Source organism: Schistocerca piceifrons, chromosome X (assembly GCF_021461385.2).
Source record: "Schistocerca piceifrons isolate TAMUIC-IGC-003096 chromosome X, iqSchPice1.1, whole genome shotgun sequence".
NCBI classification, from domain to species: Eukaryota; Metazoa; Arthropoda; class Insecta; order Orthoptera; family Acrididae; genus Schistocerca; species Schistocerca piceifrons.
In genome coordinates, this window is record NC_060149.1 from 427,560,812 (window position 1) to 427,582,962 (window position 22,151).

At 38.6% G+C, this 22,151-nt stretch overlaps 1 protein-coding gene across 1 annotated transcript in view; it reads right to left on the reverse strand.

Annotated features, from left to right (window-relative positions):
* The window catches only part of LOC124722947 (spectrin beta chain, non-erythrocytic 2), a 315,201-nt gene that overhangs the window by 112,185 nt on the left and 180,865 nt on the right, over positions 1–22,151 (reverse strand). The window contains exons 34-37 of the mRNA XM_047248111.1: positions 22,060–22,128; positions 13,099–13,330; positions 9,874–10,047; positions 7,796–7,996 (exon numbers count right to left, since the gene is read on the reverse strand). Of these exons, the coding sequence (XP_047104067.1) occupies positions 7,796–7,996; positions 9,874–10,047; positions 13,099–13,330; positions 22,060–22,128 (676 nt within the window). The remainder of the gene's footprint in view (positions 1–7,795; positions 7,997–9,873; positions 10,048–13,098; positions 13,331–22,059; positions 22,129–22,151) is intronic.

Here is a 22,151-nt window from a genome sequence, read left to right on the forward strand (position 1 = left end):
ACAACAGCTATAAATTTACAATCAGCAACAAGAACTTGCTCACTTTTGATTATACCAGAGAAAAAAGTCTGTAACCTACTGATAGTATTTGTTAGAACTCAATAAAATAACAAAGAATTATTCTAACAGTTGAAACATTTCAACTGTACATCAGTTACAAATTCATTTTATACTATTATACTGAATTAATTTCTTTTGTATTTAAATGTATAAATAACTGGTGTTTTCCTTTAAGTGACAATCAGTAACTTAAAAATGTTTGTGTAGCTTGTACAAATAACAATGTAGTAGAACACAAATAGACATCTCAAATTTATTATTGTCAGCTATCGTAGCTTTGTGATGCACTATTTAACACAACCCAATTCAATGCACCTAGTGAATTATGCTTTATTAGTCTCATAATATACGTAATCTAAATCATTTGTTTAAGGTACAGAAGACATGTATCAACATATTAATTGCTCAAGTTATCATTTCATCCTTCATCAATTCTTCTACTGAATAATAACATTTCTCCCACAGAATCTGCCGCAGACACACATTTAAGATATTTACCACAGATGCTGAGTCTTTTTGTTGTGCCTATCTGCAACTAAGAAATCTCTGCTATATGGTGAGTGGCAACTTTCCTTCTCATAATATTGTTGCATTCCACCATGGATTTTCCATTGTTTGATTTAAGATATTTAGCATCATATAAAACCTTTCACTGCTGTTGATCAATTAACTCATCCTGCTCCACCATCTCCTAGGTGCTGTTGACAAGTGCAGTCTCTGGATCTTCCTTCAGCACTACAGACAAATTATCTCAGGCCACTTTGCTGACCCCTGAGCAGTAATAATGTGTAAAAATGTGCCAACACTCAAGTACCTAAGTTCTGTTTATGAGCTGAAGTGTATAGCAGAATTTATGTACCATACCTCAGTAGCTATTCACAATTATTTCTGCTAAGTTGTATTCAGGTACTATAACTTTTGTGGTATCGTTTTCAGCTTCACTTTACATCATACTGTTCATCAGGATTGGAATGACAGTGACTTCTCACAATCTATTCTACAAAGGAAAGGACAAGGTTTAATGTATGCACTGAGGAAGATACCATGGAGATAGGAAAAGCAACCTTGATGATGAATTATTTGATGTATATGTAAGTGATAATCCCTGCACAGATTTTGAAAGCAACAGCCACTTACAACAGCAGGCATAAGACTACAGTCAACTGTTGCAAAAACATATGTAATTCATAGGGCTTACAAATTCGAAGACTGAAAGTGACAGTGACTTTCAGAATGGGTTACAAAAATTGGATCCAAATCTATTGAATGAAAAGCCATTTTTACATCTCTGCAGGTTTGTAACAATCATAAATTTGGAGAGAAGCTTCAAAGTGAGAATCTAAATCAGAGAGACAAAAGGAGACATCATAGGAAGCACTCTAAAAATATTCAGCACAAGACAAGACTGGCTGCTTCACAAATCCCAGCCCAGGTAGTAGCAATGCTTCTATCACAAATAGAAGCATTAGATGATAATGACACAGCACTCAGCTTGGCATGTGGCATACACACCTGCAGCAGCCAAAGGGGTAAGTATGGTTTCGACTATTCATTTATTATATACTGTATTTTCATCCCTACATAGTGTGGAGTCTGTGCATGTAATTTCAATTGGTGTATAGGAAGCATAATAATATTCTCTTTGCTTGTCAAATGTTAAAAGTGAGGCTAAAAACATTCTCCTTGAGTAATGTTTGCCTGTTCTGCAAGAAGATTATAATTTTGCAAATTTACAGTGAAAGAAACAGTTAGGTTTCTTAGTTTCTGTAATAAGGTGTGGCGAGATTCTTTTTTGTGTGCAGTACGCATGTACCTCAAAATTCCCATTTGCAACGTCAGTATTTGTGATACACTATGTGACCTTCCCCAGAAAACTACACCATACCTAACTATGATATGATATTTTTTGTCTAACCATGTGAGAAGCATTTACCAGTATTTGCACTGCAAATGCAAAACTGCTCAGTTTATTTGATAGAGTATTAGACCTTAAGTTTTTGTCCACATTTAGTAAAAGGAATTTCATTGTGTCAACTTCTTCAATAACATTATTGTTATGCTGTGTTTTAGGCTCCACACACTTTTAATGTCTGGTTTTGAAATGTACCATATGGGTTTTTGCAATGTTCAGTTTCAACCTATTTAAATGGAACCAGTTTTTGAGGGTATCCAGGGTACTCACAATAAAACTCCAAATTTTTCCTGCATCATCAGCTTTAATTGAAACCAGAGACTCTGTTTTTTGTTCTGGAAGTATCACGTAAGCTACTGCAGAGCACTGACCTTTATCCCTTATTTATCTATAAGGGGCAATTAAAAATTTAAATTTGAGGCCAATGCTCCAGTGCATATGAAATGCAGCACAACTATGATGTGGGTATATAAGCACCAACATGTAGGCAAGGGATTAGTGCGTCATTCGCATCTTTCTGACAAGTATGTAGTAAATGCAGAAATGTGAATTGTGGTGATGTTATTATCATATGCATCCAAATAGGATCAATGTGCTGTTATTCTTTTCCTGGATGCTGAAGGATAAACAATGATAGATATCCAGCAGAGAATGAAGACTGTGTTTGAGGTAGCATGTCTGTTGTAAACCACCATTGTGGAGTGGTGCACTACATTCCATGCTGAGTGCTACTGCTTCATGATAACTTATGTCCCCATATCACAAAAGCTGTAGCACAGAAGTTACATCAACTCAAGTGGGAGACACTCTAGCACCCACCCTATAGTCCTGCCATGTAATTACCACACATTCAGTCCCTCAAAAATTGCCATGAAAGGTCGAAAATTTCTGTTGGATAAGAATGTACAGCAGGCAGTTATCGACTTCTTCACGCAGAAGGACATGATGTTTTACCAAACAGGTATCTTCAACCTGGTGCATTGGTAAGATGATTGCCACAACACTCACAGTGATTTTGCCTTGTTGGCATACTGATTCAGGACTGTATGGCTTTCCAACAGGAACTTTTTTACTGACCCTTATAATTACTAGATAAACAAGACATGGTTCACTGAGTTAAAGGTTTTTTGAAGACTGCAGAAGACACTTAAAACTTTACTACTCTGATCTCATGCTTTGCATACCTTTTCAACAAAGTTGACTTTCTTTTCCCTGTTGGAATCTCTATTGACTACTTAGGACAATATGTTTTACAATAAAATTTTGAATCTGGATTGCTGCTACTTTCTCAGACATTTCTGACAGGAATGACAAAATATAAATAGGGAGATCTTTCCCATGTGTTCCATTGACCCTCTCTTGAACAGACATCTGACTTCTACACACTTCAAAACATCAGGAATGCATCCATATTCAATACATTAGTTGACTATTTTAAATAGTGGAGTTCTATTATGTGATACACAACATTAATCACTTTAGTGGGGATCCTATCCCACCCAGTCGAGTTTTCGTTTTTTAATGGTAGTACAACATTTTCTACATCATTTACCAAAACTTTTTTAAAGCTTTGAGATATCTAGCTCCTTGGTGAAATCTAAAGAGATTTACTTCACTACGATACTCTGGCTACTCGATATCCACCTCTGCTCCCTCTATGAAGAATTCATTTAAACACTAACAATGGAAACTCCAGGATGGAATGTAACAGTATTATGAAAAGGGTACCTGCTACTCACCACGTAGCAGAGATACTGAGTTGCAGATAGGCACAACAAAAAAACTATTACAAAATAAGCTCTCGGCTAACAACCTCTTTGTCAAAAATAGACCTCACACACACACACACACACACACACACACACACACACACAACTCACAGACACATGACTGCATGCTTTGGCAGCTGAAACCACACTGGCCAGTGCCAGTGCCAGTGCCAGTGCCAGGCACTTAAGTGTGATTAGCAGAGTATCTATGTAGATGTACACTGAAGAGGCAAAGAAACTGGTACACCTGCCTAATATCATGTAGGGCCCCCACAATACATAGAAGTGCCGCAACATGACATGGCATGGACTCGACTAATGTCTGAAGTAGTGCTGGAGGGAACTGATGCCATGAATCCTGCAGGGCTGCAAGAGTATGAGGGGGTGGAGATCTCTTCTGAACAGCACATTGCAAGGCATCCCAGATATAATCAATAATGTTCATATTGGGGTGTTTGGTGGCCAGCGGAAGTGTTTAAACTCAGAAGAGTGTTCCTGGAACGCCTCTGTTGCAATTCTGGATGTGTGGGGTGTCACATTGTCCTGCTGGAATTGCCCATGTCAGTCAGAATGCACAATGGATATGAATGGATGCAGGTGATCAGTCAGTCACACAGGATGCTTAAGTATGTATCACCACACAGAGTTGTATCTACACGTATCAGGAGTCCCATATCACTCCAACTGCATATGCCCCACACCATTACAGAGCCTCCACCAACTTGAACAGTCATCTGCTGACATGCAGGGTCCATGGATTCATGAGGTTGTCTGCATACTCGGATGCATCCATCAGCTCGATACAATTTGAAATGAGATTCGGCTGACCAGGCAACATGTTCCCAGTCCATCAACACAATCCAGTGTCGGTGTTGACGGGCCCAGGCGAGGCGTAACGCTTTGTGTCATGCAGTCATCAAGGGTACACAAGTGGGTGTGAAAGCCCATATCGATGATGTTTCATTTAATAGTTCACACGTTGACACTTGTTGATGGCCCAGCATTGAAATCTGCAGCAATCTGCAGCAATCTGCAGAGGGGTTGCACTTCTGTCATGTTAAACGATTCTCTTCAGTTGTCATTGGACTCATTCTTGCAGGGTCTTTTACCAGCTGCAGCCCTGTAAGAGATTTGATGCTTTACCAGATTCCTGATATACATAGTAGACTCTTGACATTGTCATATGGGAAAATCCCCACTTCTTCATTACTTCGGAAATGCTGTGCCCCATCACTCGCATGCTGACCATAACACCACATTCAAACTCACTCATTCATGATAACCTCCCATTGTAGCACTAGTAACTAATCTAAGAACTGTGCCAGACATTTGTTGCCAACTGCAGTGCCGTATTCTGCCTGTGTACGTATCTCTGTATTTTAATACACACGCCTACACCAGTTTCTCTGATGCTTTAGTGGAGAAATGGATAAAAACATGACACAGTGCTTCATGCCTGTTGAAATCAGCATCTGGGCTGCAAAGCAAGTGGAAAAATGCACCTGCATTGGATAGCTGCATGGTAGATTGATAATGGAACTTGTAGGTACAGTTACTAACAAATAACATCGGCTGTTACAACCCCTGTGCTGTCTTATGAGTAAGTTTTGAAAGGGGGGTCTTTAAAATAAAATGAGAGGTCTGTGACCAGTGATCAGGTGAAAATTGGTACTATTGAGATTGATGTGGAATTTCTTGAGACTGAATATGCTTCTTTCTAAATCTGCAAACATGTGGTCCTGTTGTATTACTGTGACCACCACCTATATTTGAACTCAGTGTGCAATTACCACTCACAGGTGACAGGTGGCAAGACTAGCAGTGGAGGGTAAATAAATCATGTCAAAGGGGATGTGGGAAACAGTGAAGTTGTTCCTGTAATGAAGAAATGGAGTAATTTATCTTATGTCCAACAAGGCATGAGCACTGGCTTCCGGGCCAAGGGTGGAAGTATTTCTGAAATGGCTAAGTTTCTAAACAGTTTGCGTGCCCCAGTGATTAAAGTATACCATGCATGGCAAAATGATACAATCCAAAACTGGCACTGAGACAACAGTGGCACACCACAGGCCATTGATGACAGAGGTGAATGATGGTTGCGGAAATGTGTACAGGAGAAGAGACTTGCAACTGTTGAGTAACTGATTGCCCAGATGAACCAACAGGCTACCACCAGTGTCTTCTCAATGACCATTCTGTGATTGTTGCTTTGTATTGGGCCTCCACAGCAGGCGCCTGGTTCATGCACCCATGCTGACTGTTGTTCCTCAGCAACAAAGGCTGAAATTTGCACACCAGTACCACAACTAGTGATCCACTGTGTGGTGACAGATGGACTTTTCAAATGAATCACATTTTATGCCCCACTGAACAGATGGCCATTGTTGTGTATTGCCCTGCAACAATCATCAAAAGGGTCCCGGCTGAAAGAGGGAGTGTTACGGTCTGGGTAATGTTCTTGTGGCATTCCCTGGGTGGTCTTGTCATTCTGGAAGGTACAATGGACCAATACAAGCATGCATCTATCCCTGAGAACCATGTTCACCCCTACATGCTGTCTGCTTTTCCTTGGCATGATGGCATCATCTACCAGCAAGACAATGCAACATGCCACATAGCTTCCATTGTACATGCATGGTTTGTAGAGTACCAGGGTGAGTTTACCAAACTCCCCAGATTTGAACCCAATCAAAAATTTATGGGACCACCTCGCTCAGACTGTTCATGCCATGGATCCTCAACCTAGAAATCTAGCACATCTGGCCATGGCGCTGGAGTCGGCATGGCTTCACACCTCTCTCAGTACCTTCCAGAATCTCACAGACTCTCTTCCTAAAAGCCCACACTGCAATAGGTGATTATTCAAAGTTTTTGGCAGGTGGTCACATTAATGTGACTGGACTGTGTAATTAATGTTTTAGATACAAAAACATTGTGCTGGTTGGTACAGATGGCACTGTTTATATAACAGGAGTGCACTGATGCAACAATCCAATGAATCAGTGGTAACCATCAAGCTTTTATTTTGATGGAACTTTGATAAACAAGAAGCCAACCTAAGGTGCTTCTTAAGTTCCAAGGAAGCTTTGTAGCATGCCTCCAACCACACAAATTTAACAACTTTTTTGCAAATTATTAAGAAGGTGGGAAATCTGGCTTGAATTTGGAATAAACTTCGCATAATAGTGTACTTTTCTGAGGAATGGCTGTAATTCTTTGAGATTCTTAGGAGCCATTAAGTTAGTGATTGAGTCCACTTGATCCTGCAGGGGTGTCAGTCCATCTTTACATAGTACATGTCCCTCATACTTGACACTCAGCTTGAAGAAACTACATTTGCCAAGTAGACAACACAGATCATATGCTTGACTATGTTCCTATCAAGGTGTTATCCATCACGAATATGTTCCAGAGGGAGATAACTTGAATAAAGTTAGCTCTTCAGGAGTTCCATCTAATTTTAGATACATAGGAGGAAGAGAGACCCCTCGGATTTGACTGAATGAGAACTAGTTTTCACATTCCGCTAACATACCAACTTGCAAAGCACACCTTATATGCTTTTGGAAAAACGTCTATCAGCAAAGATTCAGGACCCCAATGTCAGTCCAGAATATGCAACTGTTGGCTGTTCTCCAAACAGAAAACAAATCTTAATCGGAAATGGTTCAAGAACTTTTGTAAATTAAAGGAAATGTGAAGCAACAGCTTGAGACAACTTCAAAATACATTTTTCACAAACACTCTGAGAAAAGAAAAAAAAAACTTTGAAAGAAGTATCTGAAGAGATATTTAAAGGAGATCTTTTTTAAAAAAAGAAAAAAAAAAACAGTTCTCCTAGGTATATTTATTTAAAATTGCAGCCAGTGATTGGCTAATTTGTAATCACTCCTCATAATTTGAAACCAGATATGAAATGAACCACAGGGAACAATACACATTAAATTGATTGAAGAACATAAGAAATACTAGAAAATTCTTGTACCTTGACTTACACCAAAAATGTGTGGTCCCTATACCACACTTGAACAGGTTATGTAATGAAGTAACACACCTGTGCAGCATAGTGTCCATCCTGCACCATGCTTTCTCCTAGCTCCACCACAGCCTGGAAATTTTCCTCACGGGCCTCTATTTCTGCTTTAAGTGCTTCATGTTCGGCCTTCAAAGTCTGAGCACTTGCAGCATCACGTACTTTCTCTTCTGTCATCATTGTGGCTCTAAGACCTGATGCCCAGTTTATTAGGTCACGCACCTAGTATCACAGAAAGAAGTTGTTAATGGTTATTAGTAAACTACAAATTAACATCAAAATATGGTTGATTTATTTAGCATTTCATCTCATTTAGCTACACTATGTAGAACATCTAGATTAGATGTAAATGACAATGCAAATAGATAACTAAGATATGTCAGGAAATGCAGGTAGAACAAAGCTGATATGAAACTAGAATTAGTCTAAAACACTTGCTGGAAAAAAATTCACATGGTCTGTTTACACTAATTGTCCAATGTTATGTTTAATGAGAGAGAGAGAGAGAGAGAGAGAGAGAGAGAGAGAGAGAGAGAGAGAGAGAGATAGGTCTGGGTGGGTGGGGATTGGGTAGCAAAAACATTGTACTGACACAGACAAGTCTGTGCTGTGTTAGGTTGAGAATAACTGGGAGAAATATTTAGAGAAACTGTGAGAAAAGAGGAGAAATATATGAGGAAATTTTCCAGCATGAGAGCTATGTTGAGACAGAAAAGCAATATGTGGAGCAAGTAACAGGCTGGTGTGGGAGCCACAATGGATGAATGTGTTGGAAACAGGGTGAGGAGTGGAGAGTTAGTTTGTACAATGAAAACAACATGAGCTGTAAAGTAGCGATAGAAATTAAAGATATTGTGTTGCACTACATTTTCTACAATTGTGTTGTACAGTCGACTTCTGGTCACAGTTTGACAGTGGCCATTCAGGGAGGTGGATACTTCGTTGTTGGCCATAACCACATAGAATGCAAACCCATGTTCTAACCATTCCTCGGTAGGGTGTTTCCTAGTTCTTAGCTGGTGTAAAAGCCAGAAACAAAATATTGACATATTATGAACCATGTGGAACACTGTTTGTTTAAAACATTTGTAGAACCTTCGTGATAGTTAAATTGTGATATCCTTAGACTCTACTTCAACAAGGTTAGGAAAGATAAATATAAGAGACTATATGCCAGAGATGAAATAGTTATGGAGAGAGGGCAATACTGAGCAATATTCCAAATGTGATTGATCTATGAGAACTCTGTAACTTATGGAAAGAGGTTGGGGACTGCAAGAGTCAATCAGTTGTTTCCTTTTATTCCTCCACAACTCATTTCAAGACTATTACATCTAACGTCCAAAGTAACACAGATTTACAGCCAACACCTGTTCTCTGAATGCACATGGCTGTTGAAAACACACCATCTATTGACTGTATCATGATACCAGACAATTTACACACAAATGCAAAACTCCAAATGCATTATTTGGGGGTCATTGTTATTTCCACTAGGCTGTTAATTGAATGAATACTTTTTATTAAGCAGTACTAGCTATTTCCAAGCATGTGCACTTTAGAATCCACACACACTCAAAACTCACTATTAGTGCTTAATGAAGTATTGATTTAACAAACAGCCTGATGGAAAAAGTCAGTAGAAATTATATTATGATGAATTTTTAATTGTATGTTAAATCATCAATAAATTGGATGTCTTTAGCAACAGTAAACTGCACACTGAGCATATTTCTCAGCTCTTGCTGATACCTGAAAAGATCTACAAAAACAGTGTGCCTCCAGGTTGTGATATCGCAGCACAAGTGTTTTGTCTTCTTCTTCTTCTTCTTCTTCAGTTAATATTATAATTTGTGTATTTTCTTGCAGATAATGCAAATTTTACTAATTTCATCCAGAGCTGAACTGTTGAATGTTTCCCACAACCTTGTAAGCCAAAATTTAAGTCTTTCACTTAGCACTGCAATAACAAACTTAGTTTATTTCACCAACATGAACTCAGAGCAGTGTGGCATTCTAGCATTCTAATAAGAGCAGAATATACAAATTTTGTAAAAAATTGCAGGGAAATCACTTAGAGGTTTCTTCTACATAAATACCTGTGCAAGGAACTTGTGTAGGTCACAGCTGGCATGTAGCTCCTGGGTGCGGCTGGTTGCACGCTCTTGCAATGCTGTCCAACAGCTTATTACCACAGCCTGTTGCTGTGCTATATGTGCAGCATTTTGTCCTGGATAAGCTGCTTGTAATCTAACTGCATCCTCAACCAGCACCTAAAATCATATGACAATTTGTTTTCATCAGAGTTGCAGCATAAAAGACAAGCCTATTTCATATGAAACATAACATTCTCGTCTCTGTTCAGAATGAACTGTCCTTTCCAATAAAGCTCCCTATACTATAAATTAAGAAAAGAGAGGGGTATTTGTCAAAACAAACTTATCTAATTGACCTAGATAGTTCAGATTACTGGTGATGATGGTAACAGCAAAACAGAGGGTTGTTACAGGCAGCTAGAAGAGAGCTTCATTTGAAGTTTCATTTCAAGTTATTGGTAATACATGGACTATATTATTAATGAGTGTACCATCCATGATACACTTCTCCTGCAGCAGATTATGGGACAGCAAGCAGAAGAAAAAGAAATGGCCAAGGAAAATTGTAAACAGGGCGAAATAAACATTAAATGTAATGAATCAGAAGTGTCTAAGAGACAAACAAATGACCAAGAGTGAATTTTAAGAGACCTGGCACCACAGCAGAGGTAAGTAACACATGCTTATGTGGCAGTACTCCAACTCTGAAGTGGGCAGTTTTAATTCTGGTGGTGGAAACATTTTCACTGCTAGTACTTGGACGGTAGCTCGTTTGAAACATTTCTTATGTTGTCCATTCAATGACAACAGCTACACAATAACCTAAAATCGGTTGGGCACTGTGTTAATCCTGTTCACTCATAGCTTTTCATTACTGTGATAAACATATGCACCTGGTAATAGCCATAAAAATTCCAACACAATCTGATGTATCATCTCAGTTTCATAGGGTGACAACATATCTGTGTCCAGTTAGCAGTACACACCAACTGACATGGTTGTATTTTTCTCGTTATAGGTGATCTAACAATTGGCAGATTTTCCAAGCAATCGTCACCATTATTATAATAAATAGTGTAAGCAAGCACTCTCTATAAGGTACAGTTCAATTCCAGCCTATCCAACCATCCATCTTCCCTGATGGTAGGATTGAGACATGGTAATTATTCTCGTTACGCTTTCACCAGTATTTATCAATTTAATTTTACTTTGGTTTCCATTTTTCTTTAAATTATTAAAGCTCATATTTCCATGATATGAACCTAGTAAGTGTACATAAGGTTTACACCAACAGTGTAGAATTTCCTATTTGTTTACATGAATCAGAAATTCTTGAGTCTATGCTAGGTTCAAAATGGTTCAAATGGCTCTGAGTACTATGGGACTTAACATCTGTGGTCATCAGTCCCCTAGAACTTAGAACTACTTAAACCTAACTAACCTAAGGACAGCACACACATCCATGCCCAAGGCAGGATTCGAACCTGCGACTGTATCGGTCACGCAGTTCCAGACTGAAGCGCCTATAACCGCATGGCCACACCGGCCGGCTTCTATGCTAGGCCTTCCCATTATGTCTGCTGTTTCTTTCAAATACTTTATAATGCATTACTCACATACCAGGTGTTAACACATATCCCCTAAGGGAAAAAAATGCACCACAAAGGAATATGTTAATGGGACAGAAATCTGAAGATGTGATGTCTGCATGCAGACAAACAAATGTTTACAATTTCAAAAAAAATTGGATGATTTAGTCAACAGAAAGAGCTTTGTAAATTGAGAAAGTCAGTAATGTATTGGTCCACCTCTGGCCCTTGTGCAACCAGTTATTTGGCTTGGCATTGATTGATAGAGTTGTTGGATGTCCTCCTGAGGGATACAGAGCCAAATTCTGTCCAATCAGCGTGTTAGATTGTCAAAATCCCGAGCTGGTTGGAGGACCCTGCCCATTGTGCTCCAAACATTCCCTATTAGGGAGAAAGCCAGGAACCTTGCTGGCCAAGATAGGGTTTGGAAAGCATGAAGACAAGCAGTAGAAACTCTTACCATGTGTGGAAGGTCATTGTCTTGTTGAAATGTAAGCCCATGACAACTTGCCATAAAGGACAACAAAATGGCATGTAGAACTTCATTGAAATACTGCTGTGCTATAAGGGTGTCATGGATAACAACCAAAGGGGTTCTGATATGAAATGAAATGGCACTTCATACCATCCATCACTCCTGGTTGTAGGGCTGTATTTCAGGTAACAAGTTGGTGTCCCAGCATGGTCTAGGGTATATCTCTAGACATGTCTTAGCTGGTGATCGGGTCTTGGTATCTCATTGACTGGAGTAGAATTGTCCTCAGTGATGAGCCTTGCTTCAAACTGAAGCCCAGTGAGCAGCAAAGACATATATGGAGACATCCAGGACAGCGGTGGGATACCAACCCCAACTGTCACCTGCCATGTGGCCCAACAACCAGAAGTGATGATCTGGGTGCCACTTCATATCGTAGGAGGACCCCTTTGGTTGTCATTCATGGCTCCATTACAGAGTTCATGACATTCAACACCTCATTCTGTTGCCCTTCATGGCATGCCATCATTGACTTACATTACACCAAGATAATGCTCACCCACACATGCAAGAGTTTGCACTGCTTGTCTTTGTGATTGCAAGACCCTACCTTGACCAGCAACGTCACCAGATGTCTTCTCATTTGAGAAATTTTCCAGCTTTATGGACAGGGCCCTTCAACCACATCAGGATTTTGACAATCTAACTTGCTAATTGGAGAGAATCTGGCACAATATCCCTCAGGAAGATGACCAACAAATCTATCAATCAATGCTTCTGACATTGTAAACATTTGTTTTTCTGTACATCTACATCACATCTACTGACTTTCATCCCACTCAGGTAATTCCTTCATGGCGCATTTTTTCCCTTATACTGTATTTTGCACTTCTTCATACACAAACATTGTTAGTCTGTTCAATAATATGAGGTACAATAGATAACCACCATCACATGATTATTTTTTTTAAAAATAATTATTATACATGTTAGTTCCATGGATTTCAGTTTTCATTTCTCTCTCTTATTAATTACTGATACCTAGGCATAACAATTAGTGATATTTAGAAGTAAGAATATATATATAATCCATAAAAATATCAGCAAAAGAACTAAAGTACCTCATTACAACCATAGCATTATAAAAATATTAAGGCAACAAACCTGCAACTGTGCTTCCAGTGCTACTAGATCATTCTCAAAACTCTCATGCCTGCGAATAAGTGCTAATACAGAATTGAGATCTCTACCAAGATCATCAGGCAAGGCAGCATTCTTCTCCTGTATTCTTGACAATGCCTCTGCCACATCCCGATGGAAGCGATGGATCTCACCTGCGGCCTGCAATCTCTGCTCACGGTTTTCAATAAGTGCCATTAAGTGCTGCCAGCATTCCCTGCCAACACATTTATGTGGAGCTGTAGATAGCAACAAAGTGCAACTCATGCACTGCTTGAATACAATCACTTGGTGCAATGTGTTTCGAATCAATAGCCGCAGAATAATTTACACAGGTATTACTGTTTTACTAATTACATTTGTTTCACTGGTTCAAGGTTTGTTTACCAACAGTTAATTATAGACACAGTCAGTGCATGTTACAAATATAATAGAATCTATGTTACCATGTAAAAAAAAGCACCATGTGGTTTTGTACAAATACTTAATGTCCAGTTTCTCTCTTTGGTTCAACATTTAAAAAAGTGCATAACAAAATTAGTGTTACACTTCAACCCCTCCCACACCCTTTCTGCACATCAAGACTTATCAGATACTGCATAGAAATCAAAGACAAATGGGGAGAAATTAGGATATGAATGAATTTTTAAATAAACTGACACTGCTAAATTATTTGGACAAAAGAGGAGACTAACAACATTACTGGGGCAGCAACCTATACATCAACACAATTATTAGAAGTTTTGAAGAGAAGTGGATGATGAATGTTTATGGCAGGAACTACAATACCATAAAGAACTGGCCTGAAGTCTGTGTGGCCAGAAAAATGTGAAATAAAGTTTGCTTCTTTTAGTCCATGGATTAATAATTCTTTTATAGGCAGTGGCACAATTACATACATGATAACTGATTTTATTTAGTTTGAGTGCATGGATATTTGTGGCTGAATAGTGTTTTAATTGTATAAGTGGTGCAATCCACCAACATAAAACACCAGTTGTGCATTACAATGCAATACGCAAACCTGCCCTGAAAATTGTTTTTGCATGTCTGCAATTGTTTTAACCAACAGGTAGTTACCAATTTTAAGTCTTCAATGATTTATTTTGAACAAGTTCACATTTTTTTAACATTGTATGAGTTAAGAAAGCTGTGTCTTCAGTGTCAAATGGCAAATTTTGGACCACAATGATTGCCTACTTTGCCCTTTCATTTTCCCATAGCCTAATGGGAGAAACTAAAATGCAATTCATCAAAACTGAAGCTGCAAATACTGGAACTAAAAATGCACTAAACTGTAACAATACATAGTGGTGCGTATTGCTACAGTTTAATACATAAACTGCATGCATCCATTTCTGTACTGTCAGATGATTAGTTAAAATCAAACAATGGAAAGTCAAAAATGGGGAAACAACAATATTATGAAAAGGATATGATGCTACTCAATGTATAGTGGAGATGTTAAGTTAAAGAAAGGCACAATGAAAAGACTGCTATGCATTTAAGCTTTCAGCCAAAACATACACACAAGACCATGACCACAACTACTGTCTCTGGCCACTTATGCTGGACTGTGGACTGCAACTGACTGATTCTCCCATCAGACGCACTTGCAGTCCACAGTCCAGTGTCAGCAGCCAGAGACAGTAGTCATGGTCATTATCTCGTGTGTGTGTGTGTGTGTGTGTGTGTGTGTGTGTGTGTGTGTGTGTGTGTGTCTTTTGGCTGTAAGCTTGAAAATATAGCAGCCTTTTCATTGCGCCTGTCTGTGACTCAATGTCTCTTCTATATGGTAAAAAGTAATCTATCCTTTTAATAATACTGCCACATGATAGGTTAAAAATAAACTAAAAAAATAAAATATAAGAAAATGAATAGCATATAACATAAGATGGAAATGAGGGGCATTTCGCCATCCTCAGCGAATGTTTGGAGATATCAGGACAATTTGTCAAGAAATAAGGACAGCACAGGAAATTTTGGGAAGGACGGTAACTCTATACATTTCTGAAAGTGCAAGCTCAGACACAGTACAAAAAGAAAAGAGAAAAAAATTGGTGAAAGTACATACGAAGGCCCTTACAAATTCCATGCAAATGCAATAAAAGTTAGAAAATAATATGTGATAATTTCTTCGAACTGGGATCCAAAGCCTGAACAAAATTATTCAATGATGTCACTTTTCTTTATTTGGCTGTAATGACTAGGCAGCTTGGTGGTTCAGTGCTGTGGAGAGGTGTAGTGGTTTCTGTGCACAGCAGTCCACCGTGTTTCAGCATGGTAATTTGCAGAGCTTATTGCAGTGTTGCAGCAACTTCTATGTTAACTGAATTTTGAAATATGATATAGTGATGGTCCACAGCTCACTTGAGCACGATAGATATTCTTAAGTTCTCATTTGATGAAAATTATGCCCAACCCAAGGCACCTGTAATTGAAGGTTGATTAGAGGAAGTAGTAAAACATGAGTTCAAGAATGTTACTGGAAGACACTTTTCAGTACTGAATAGCGTTGTTTTGTCAAATTGAAGAATTCTGACTTACATGAAAAAATATTTGAGTCTTATGGGGAAGTTATGAGGTTTAACCACTGTGGTGGAAACTTGGGTAAAGTTACCACTGCCCATGCAAGGTTTGGAATACAGAGGATCAAGACATTCAAACTGCCATTCGAAGTAACAGTGGAAGAGAGACATGCAGTGATAGCCTGCTCAGAAAAATTATCTGTAACATTACTGAATGGTGATTTAATGCACATAAACCCATGTGCTAAATGCAATGAGATGATTAAAGGTCAATTTGCACAAGCATATGCCATTGTACATCAGTACCTGAAGTTATAAACACATCATTACAACAGACAGCCACAGACCTAGTAGCATGTGAATCTTCCAACCATATCAACATAGAACATTTACAGAGGCACATGGCCCAGCTGCTGACTAGTAAGATCTCTGAATGCACTACCAGTGAGTTACACTGCGGCTGCCTGCAGTTAACAAGTTCTGATCCCACAGCGCCAACACAAATATGGACAATCCTACAAACCATGAAGAAGTCCATACAGTCATCACCGATGCAAAAGAATTAAGGCCATCTGAACCTAATGAAATTGTGACAACCACAATGGTTTCAGCTCATCAGATTCCAAAAGATAATGAGAATCTAACCAATTCTCCTGCAGGTGAGTCTGATACTACACAAGAACCAGTCCAGAACAATAAAACTAAAAGCAAACTAATTCCTTACATGAAAACAACCTCTAATAACAGCAAGAGATTTTGGAACACATATTGTGTTCGACCATTATGAATAACCTCGTAAATTACCTCAAAGAGAACAGTCTATTGACACACTGTCGACACAAATTTAGAAGACACTGTTCTTGTCAAACATAACTACTTCTTAACTCACATGAAGTGCCGAATGTATCGACAAGGAATTTCAAATTGATTCCACATTTGCAGATTTCCAGAAGGCTTTTGACACTGTACCTAACTAGCAGCTCGTAAACAGATTGCGTGCTTATGGAATATCGTCTCAGTTATGCGACTGGACGGATGATTTCCTGTCAAGAGAGATCACAGTTGGTATTAATTTACAGAAAGTCACAGAGTAAAACAGAAGTGATTTTTTGCATTCGCCAAGGTAGTGTTACAGGCCCTCTGCTGTCCCTTATCTATGAAAATGATTTAGGAAACAATATGAGCAGCCATCTGTGGTTGTTTGCAGATGGTGCTGTCCTTTATCTTCTAGTACAGTCATCAGAAGATCAAAACCAACTGCAAAATTATTTAGATAATATATCTGTATGGTGGAAAAATTGGCAATTGACCATAAATAATGAAAAGTGCAAGGTCATCCATGTGAGTGCTAAAAGGAATCTGTTAAACTTCAGTTACATGATAAATCATTAAGATTTAAAGCTGTAAATTCAGCTAAGTACCTAGGAATTACAACTACAAACAATTTAAATTGGAAAGGATATATCGAAAATGTTGTAGGGAAGGTAAACCATAGACTGCACTTAACTGGCAAAACACTTGGAAAATGCAATAGATCTAGTAAAGATACTGCCTACACTATGCTTGTCTGTCCTCTTTTGGAATACTGCTGTGTGGTGTGGAATCCTCACCACATAGGATTAATGGAGTACATTGAGAAAGTTCAAAGGGCAGCACATATTGTATTATCAAGAAATAGGGGAGATAATGTCAAGGATATGATACATCATTTAGGGTAGGAATCATTAAAACACAGGCATTTCTCGTTGCAGTGAGATTTTCTCACAAATTTTCAATCACCAACTTTATCCTCTGAATGTAAAAATATTTTGTTGACACTGACTTAAAATAGGTAGAAACAATCATAATAATAAAATAATGGTAATCAGAGCTTGCACAGTAAGATATAGGTGTTTGTTTTTTCCATATGTTGCTTGTGAGTGGAACAATAGAATGGTTCGATGAACCATCTGCCAGGGCACTTAAGTGTGATTTGCACAGTAGCCATGTGGATATAGATGAAGACTGAAAAACTGAGTCAGAAAACCACACTATTATGATAACTGCAGAGTGACCAAGAAAGACAGACTCAGGCAGCTGCCAGAGAAATCTAAATGGCAAACACTTAAACAGAACCCTGAAGAGATTCAGGAGCTAGAGCAAAAACTTTAACACATCAAGAAGATTCTCAAAAAAGACTGAAGCAGAAAGTTTGCAGGGACTGAAGTTAGAAAGAGGGACATTCAAAAGCTGCATAAAGGTGTACACATGAACATAGATAAGAAACTAACCTCCCCAGTCCAAGAACCAATGGAAACAGGGGATCCCATGTTTCTGATAAGGTGACTGCATGGTCTGAAGATGGTAAGTGTGAGTAGAAGAATACAAGTGCATAAAACTGTGATGCTAAATGTAAACAGGATTGTTTCCCCACAAAAAGTTACAATGTTTAAAGGACTATTTACCTGCTGCCAACATTGACGTAGCAATGATACAAGAAAAAGGTATGGCAAAAATAGTGGATATAGTCAGATATGATGCAATCTAGTGAAGAATGGAATGGGAATATTGTTCAAATAAGGCATGCCATGTACAGCACAAATTATCTTTGAATCCAGAAGAGAAATAACTGCAAAAACATATGATCTGCTTCTTGCGAATGTATATGCTTCCGCCAGAACCATCAAGAAAAATGAGAAAAGCAACCTGTTCCATGATGAAACTGTCAAGTTAATACTGGATGCTCATTTGAAGGTAATTTTAGGTGGTGATCTTAACTGCATATTACCTCAAGAATATCAGAGTTCTAATTCTTAACTTTAATAGATACCTGGTGCCACCTCCATCCACATGCTCAAGGATACACATATGTATTCAGTATTTCAACAAGCAGATTAGACAAGGTGTATGTAACAAAAGGCTATACACAATGTAACTGATTTTGAAATTTGGCTTTCTTACTTCTTGGATAACTTTGAATTCCATATAACCATACCAGCTTACTTTGGCAACTAAACATCACTTTTGAAGGATAAAGAATTGTAATGTCTACCAGTTTGCAAAACCCCACATAAAAATATGCATCATGCAACATGACTGTATGAATGCATCTTGGAGAAAACATACCTTACACTATCACTTTTTATGCCTCTGCAAACTACAAAATGACTCCATGGGATCAATAGCATACAGCTCTAGAATAAAACATACTGAAGGAAAAATCACAGCCCTAGTGAGAATCTCTAGAAGGAACAAAAGTTCAAGTGCATTCTCTGACTGAACTTGTGCAGAAAATACATCTGTATACCACATAATCAGAAGACAAGAGAGGCAAACAAAAGTTACTACTTACTCTCAAAGACAAATGGGACCAAGAATACAATGAACAAGCTGCCACAAAAAGTATATGGTGCAGTATTATACAGCTTTTTATGCTGAGCCAGCAACTGTTTTGACAACAAGTGGAGTCCTTTTACCTTCTATTCAACTCATGGTCAGTCTGAATGACAACACTGACATCGTAGCCAACATTACTGATGAAGAAATGTACACTGAGGTGACAAAAGTCATGGAATACCTCCTATATCATGTTGGACCTTCCTCCTTTTGCCCAGCATAGTGCAGCAGCTTGATGTGGCCTGGACTCAATAAGGTGCTGTAAGTTCCATGCACAAATATTGAGTCATGTTGCCTCTACAGCTGTCCATATCCGTGAAAGTGTTGCTGGTGCAGGATTTTGTGCATGAACCGACTTCTCGATTATGTCCCACAAATGTTTGACGAGTGATTAAATAATTCACCCGAATTGTCCAGAATGTTCTTCAAAGCAATTGCAAACAATTGTGGCCTAGTGACATGGTGCATTGTCATTCAAAAAATTGCATCATTGTTTAGGAACATGAAGTCCATGAGTCAGTGATAAGAGTTTCCAAGTAGGTGAACATAACTATTTCCAGCCAATATTCAGTTCAGATGGACCATGTAAACACAGTCCACATCACTACAGAGCCACCACCAGTTTGCACAGTGCCTTGTTGACAACTTGGGTCCATGGCTTTGTGTGGTATGGACCTCACTCTAACCCTACCATCAGCTCTCACCAACTGAAATCGGGACTCATCTGACCAGATCACAGTTTTTCAGTCATCTAAGGTCCAACTGATATGGTCACGAGCCCAGAACAGGCTCTGCAGGCAATATCATGCTGTTAGCAACACATTCGCCTTGATCATCTGTTGCCATAGCCCATTAAGGCCAAATATTGTCATACTGCCCTAATGGATACATTTGTGCTATGTCCCAGATTGATTTCTGCAGTTATTTCATACAGTGTTGCTTTTTAGCACTGACAACTCTATACAAATGCCACTCCTCTCAGCTACTAAGTGAAGGCTGCAGCCACTACATTGTCTGTGGTGAGAGAGAATGACTGAAATTTGGTATTCTTGGCATGCTCTTGACACCGTGGATCTTTGAGCATGCAATTCCTTAACAATTTCCAAAATGGAATGTCCTATGCATCTAGCTGAAACTATCACCCCAAGTTCACAGTCTGTTAATTCCAGTTGGGCAACCATTATTACATCAGAAATCTTTTCACATTAATCAACTGAGTGCAAATGATAGCTCCACCAATGCACTGCCATCTGCATATGTACGTATCACTACTGCATGACGTTTGTCACCTCAGTGTATACTACAATTTAAAAACCAGCTAAGAGAAAAATCAGCTTGTTTAGATGGCTCCTCCAAAGAATTTTATGGTTGCTTTTGGAATCTCATAGGAATGGAGTTAATCAAAACATACAATGAATTACTGGGGGATGTGCAGCAGCCATAAATACAATAATGAAGAGAAGTGCAAAGATGAAGAGCTCTCTTCATGTTAATGGATCTAACTGTGAGATGTTACAATACGTTAGAAAATTTAAAAAAAGAAAATTACCTGTGTAGGGTTTTCCTAGTTTTCTCATCTATCAGGCACCTTCCCTGGTGGTGGATATGAGAATACCTCCCTAATACGGGTGGTAATAAGGGAATGAAATACTCAGGGAGAACCTTAAATAAACAAGCCTACAAATACAGAGTAACACTTTTAGTATTAACTATAAGTGAAGACAAAGTCTGAACCGCTACAGAGCAAAAACACCCAATCACAGATGGAAACCATCAACTTGGTTGTCCCACTGCAATGTGGAAAGCAAGGGGAAGCAACCACATAAACCATCTCACTGCAGCAAATCATTTGCATCTGTGATGTATCCTTCTGGAACTAAATTTTCTGGAGTAAAACAGTTCTCACTCTGATCCCTGTGCAGGGACAGTCTCGGAAGGGATTAATAATAGTTACCGATAAAAGAATAAAATTAAAGTGAATAAACTCCAGAAGAAAGTGGCAATGTGAAATGTTAAATCACTGGGAGTTTGTGGCAAACTAGAAGACATTAAATAGGTAGGCTACAAGTTGTTATATTAGGAATGAGCAAATTTAAGCAGGAAGATGATTTCTAGAGTGGCAGTTTCCATGTAATGTAGTCAGACAATGAAAACAAAATAACTAGAGTAGGTGTTGTATTGTCCAAGGAATTGGGGAGCGGGAGGGAGTCAAAACCTACTTTCTGTACAGTGATGGGATAATGCTAATTAAACTGAAAGCATAACCAGTAAATTTAGTTGTCATCCAAGGATGTGGGCCAACATCTGGACTTAGTGATGATGAAACTGAAGTAGTCTATTACCAACTTGAGGTCATTCTGCAATATGTGAAATACTGACAGGATCTTAATATTATGGATGACTGGAATGATGTGATAGCAGATATACAAGAAGATGGAGTGACAGAAAGGTACGAATAAGGAACTAGAAATTAAAGATGAAGACACACTGACTTCTGCAAAGAAAAAGATCTGGTATTCAAAAACACATTATTTCAGAATCACCCAAGAGGACTTTATACATTGCCAGGGGATACACGACACTATCACAGTGATTATATTATGGTCTAACAGACACACAGAAATCAGATTAAGTAATCAGACTGATATATGCAGCAACAATAACTTACTTGCAGTGCAGTAAAAACCACAACGGAAAAGAAATTTCAAATTCAAAGTAAGATATGAGGGACAGGCAACAGATAAATAAAAATAATTAGTACCAGAGAAAACAACAGAAACTGAGTGACATTCCAACTGAAAGACAATGTACGCCAAACAACAAACTGCTGTTGAGGAAATCAAAAAGCGGCATAATAATTACAACAAAAGACACAACTGATTTCACTCACCATCTTAAGCTTCAGTGTTATCATGTAAATGACTGACAACTGGTTTTTGATGGACCTTCTGAGAGCCACATTCCTTCAATTCTTCTCATACACTGATTACAATACTACAACTAAACATTTATAAAAGAAAAATTATACATTTTCACCCCTTACCGAATATGTGCATGCCTTCTTGTCACTTCCATCACCGGGTCATCCTGGCCCTTACCACCATCAGTCTGACTGTTATACAAATATTAATGCAA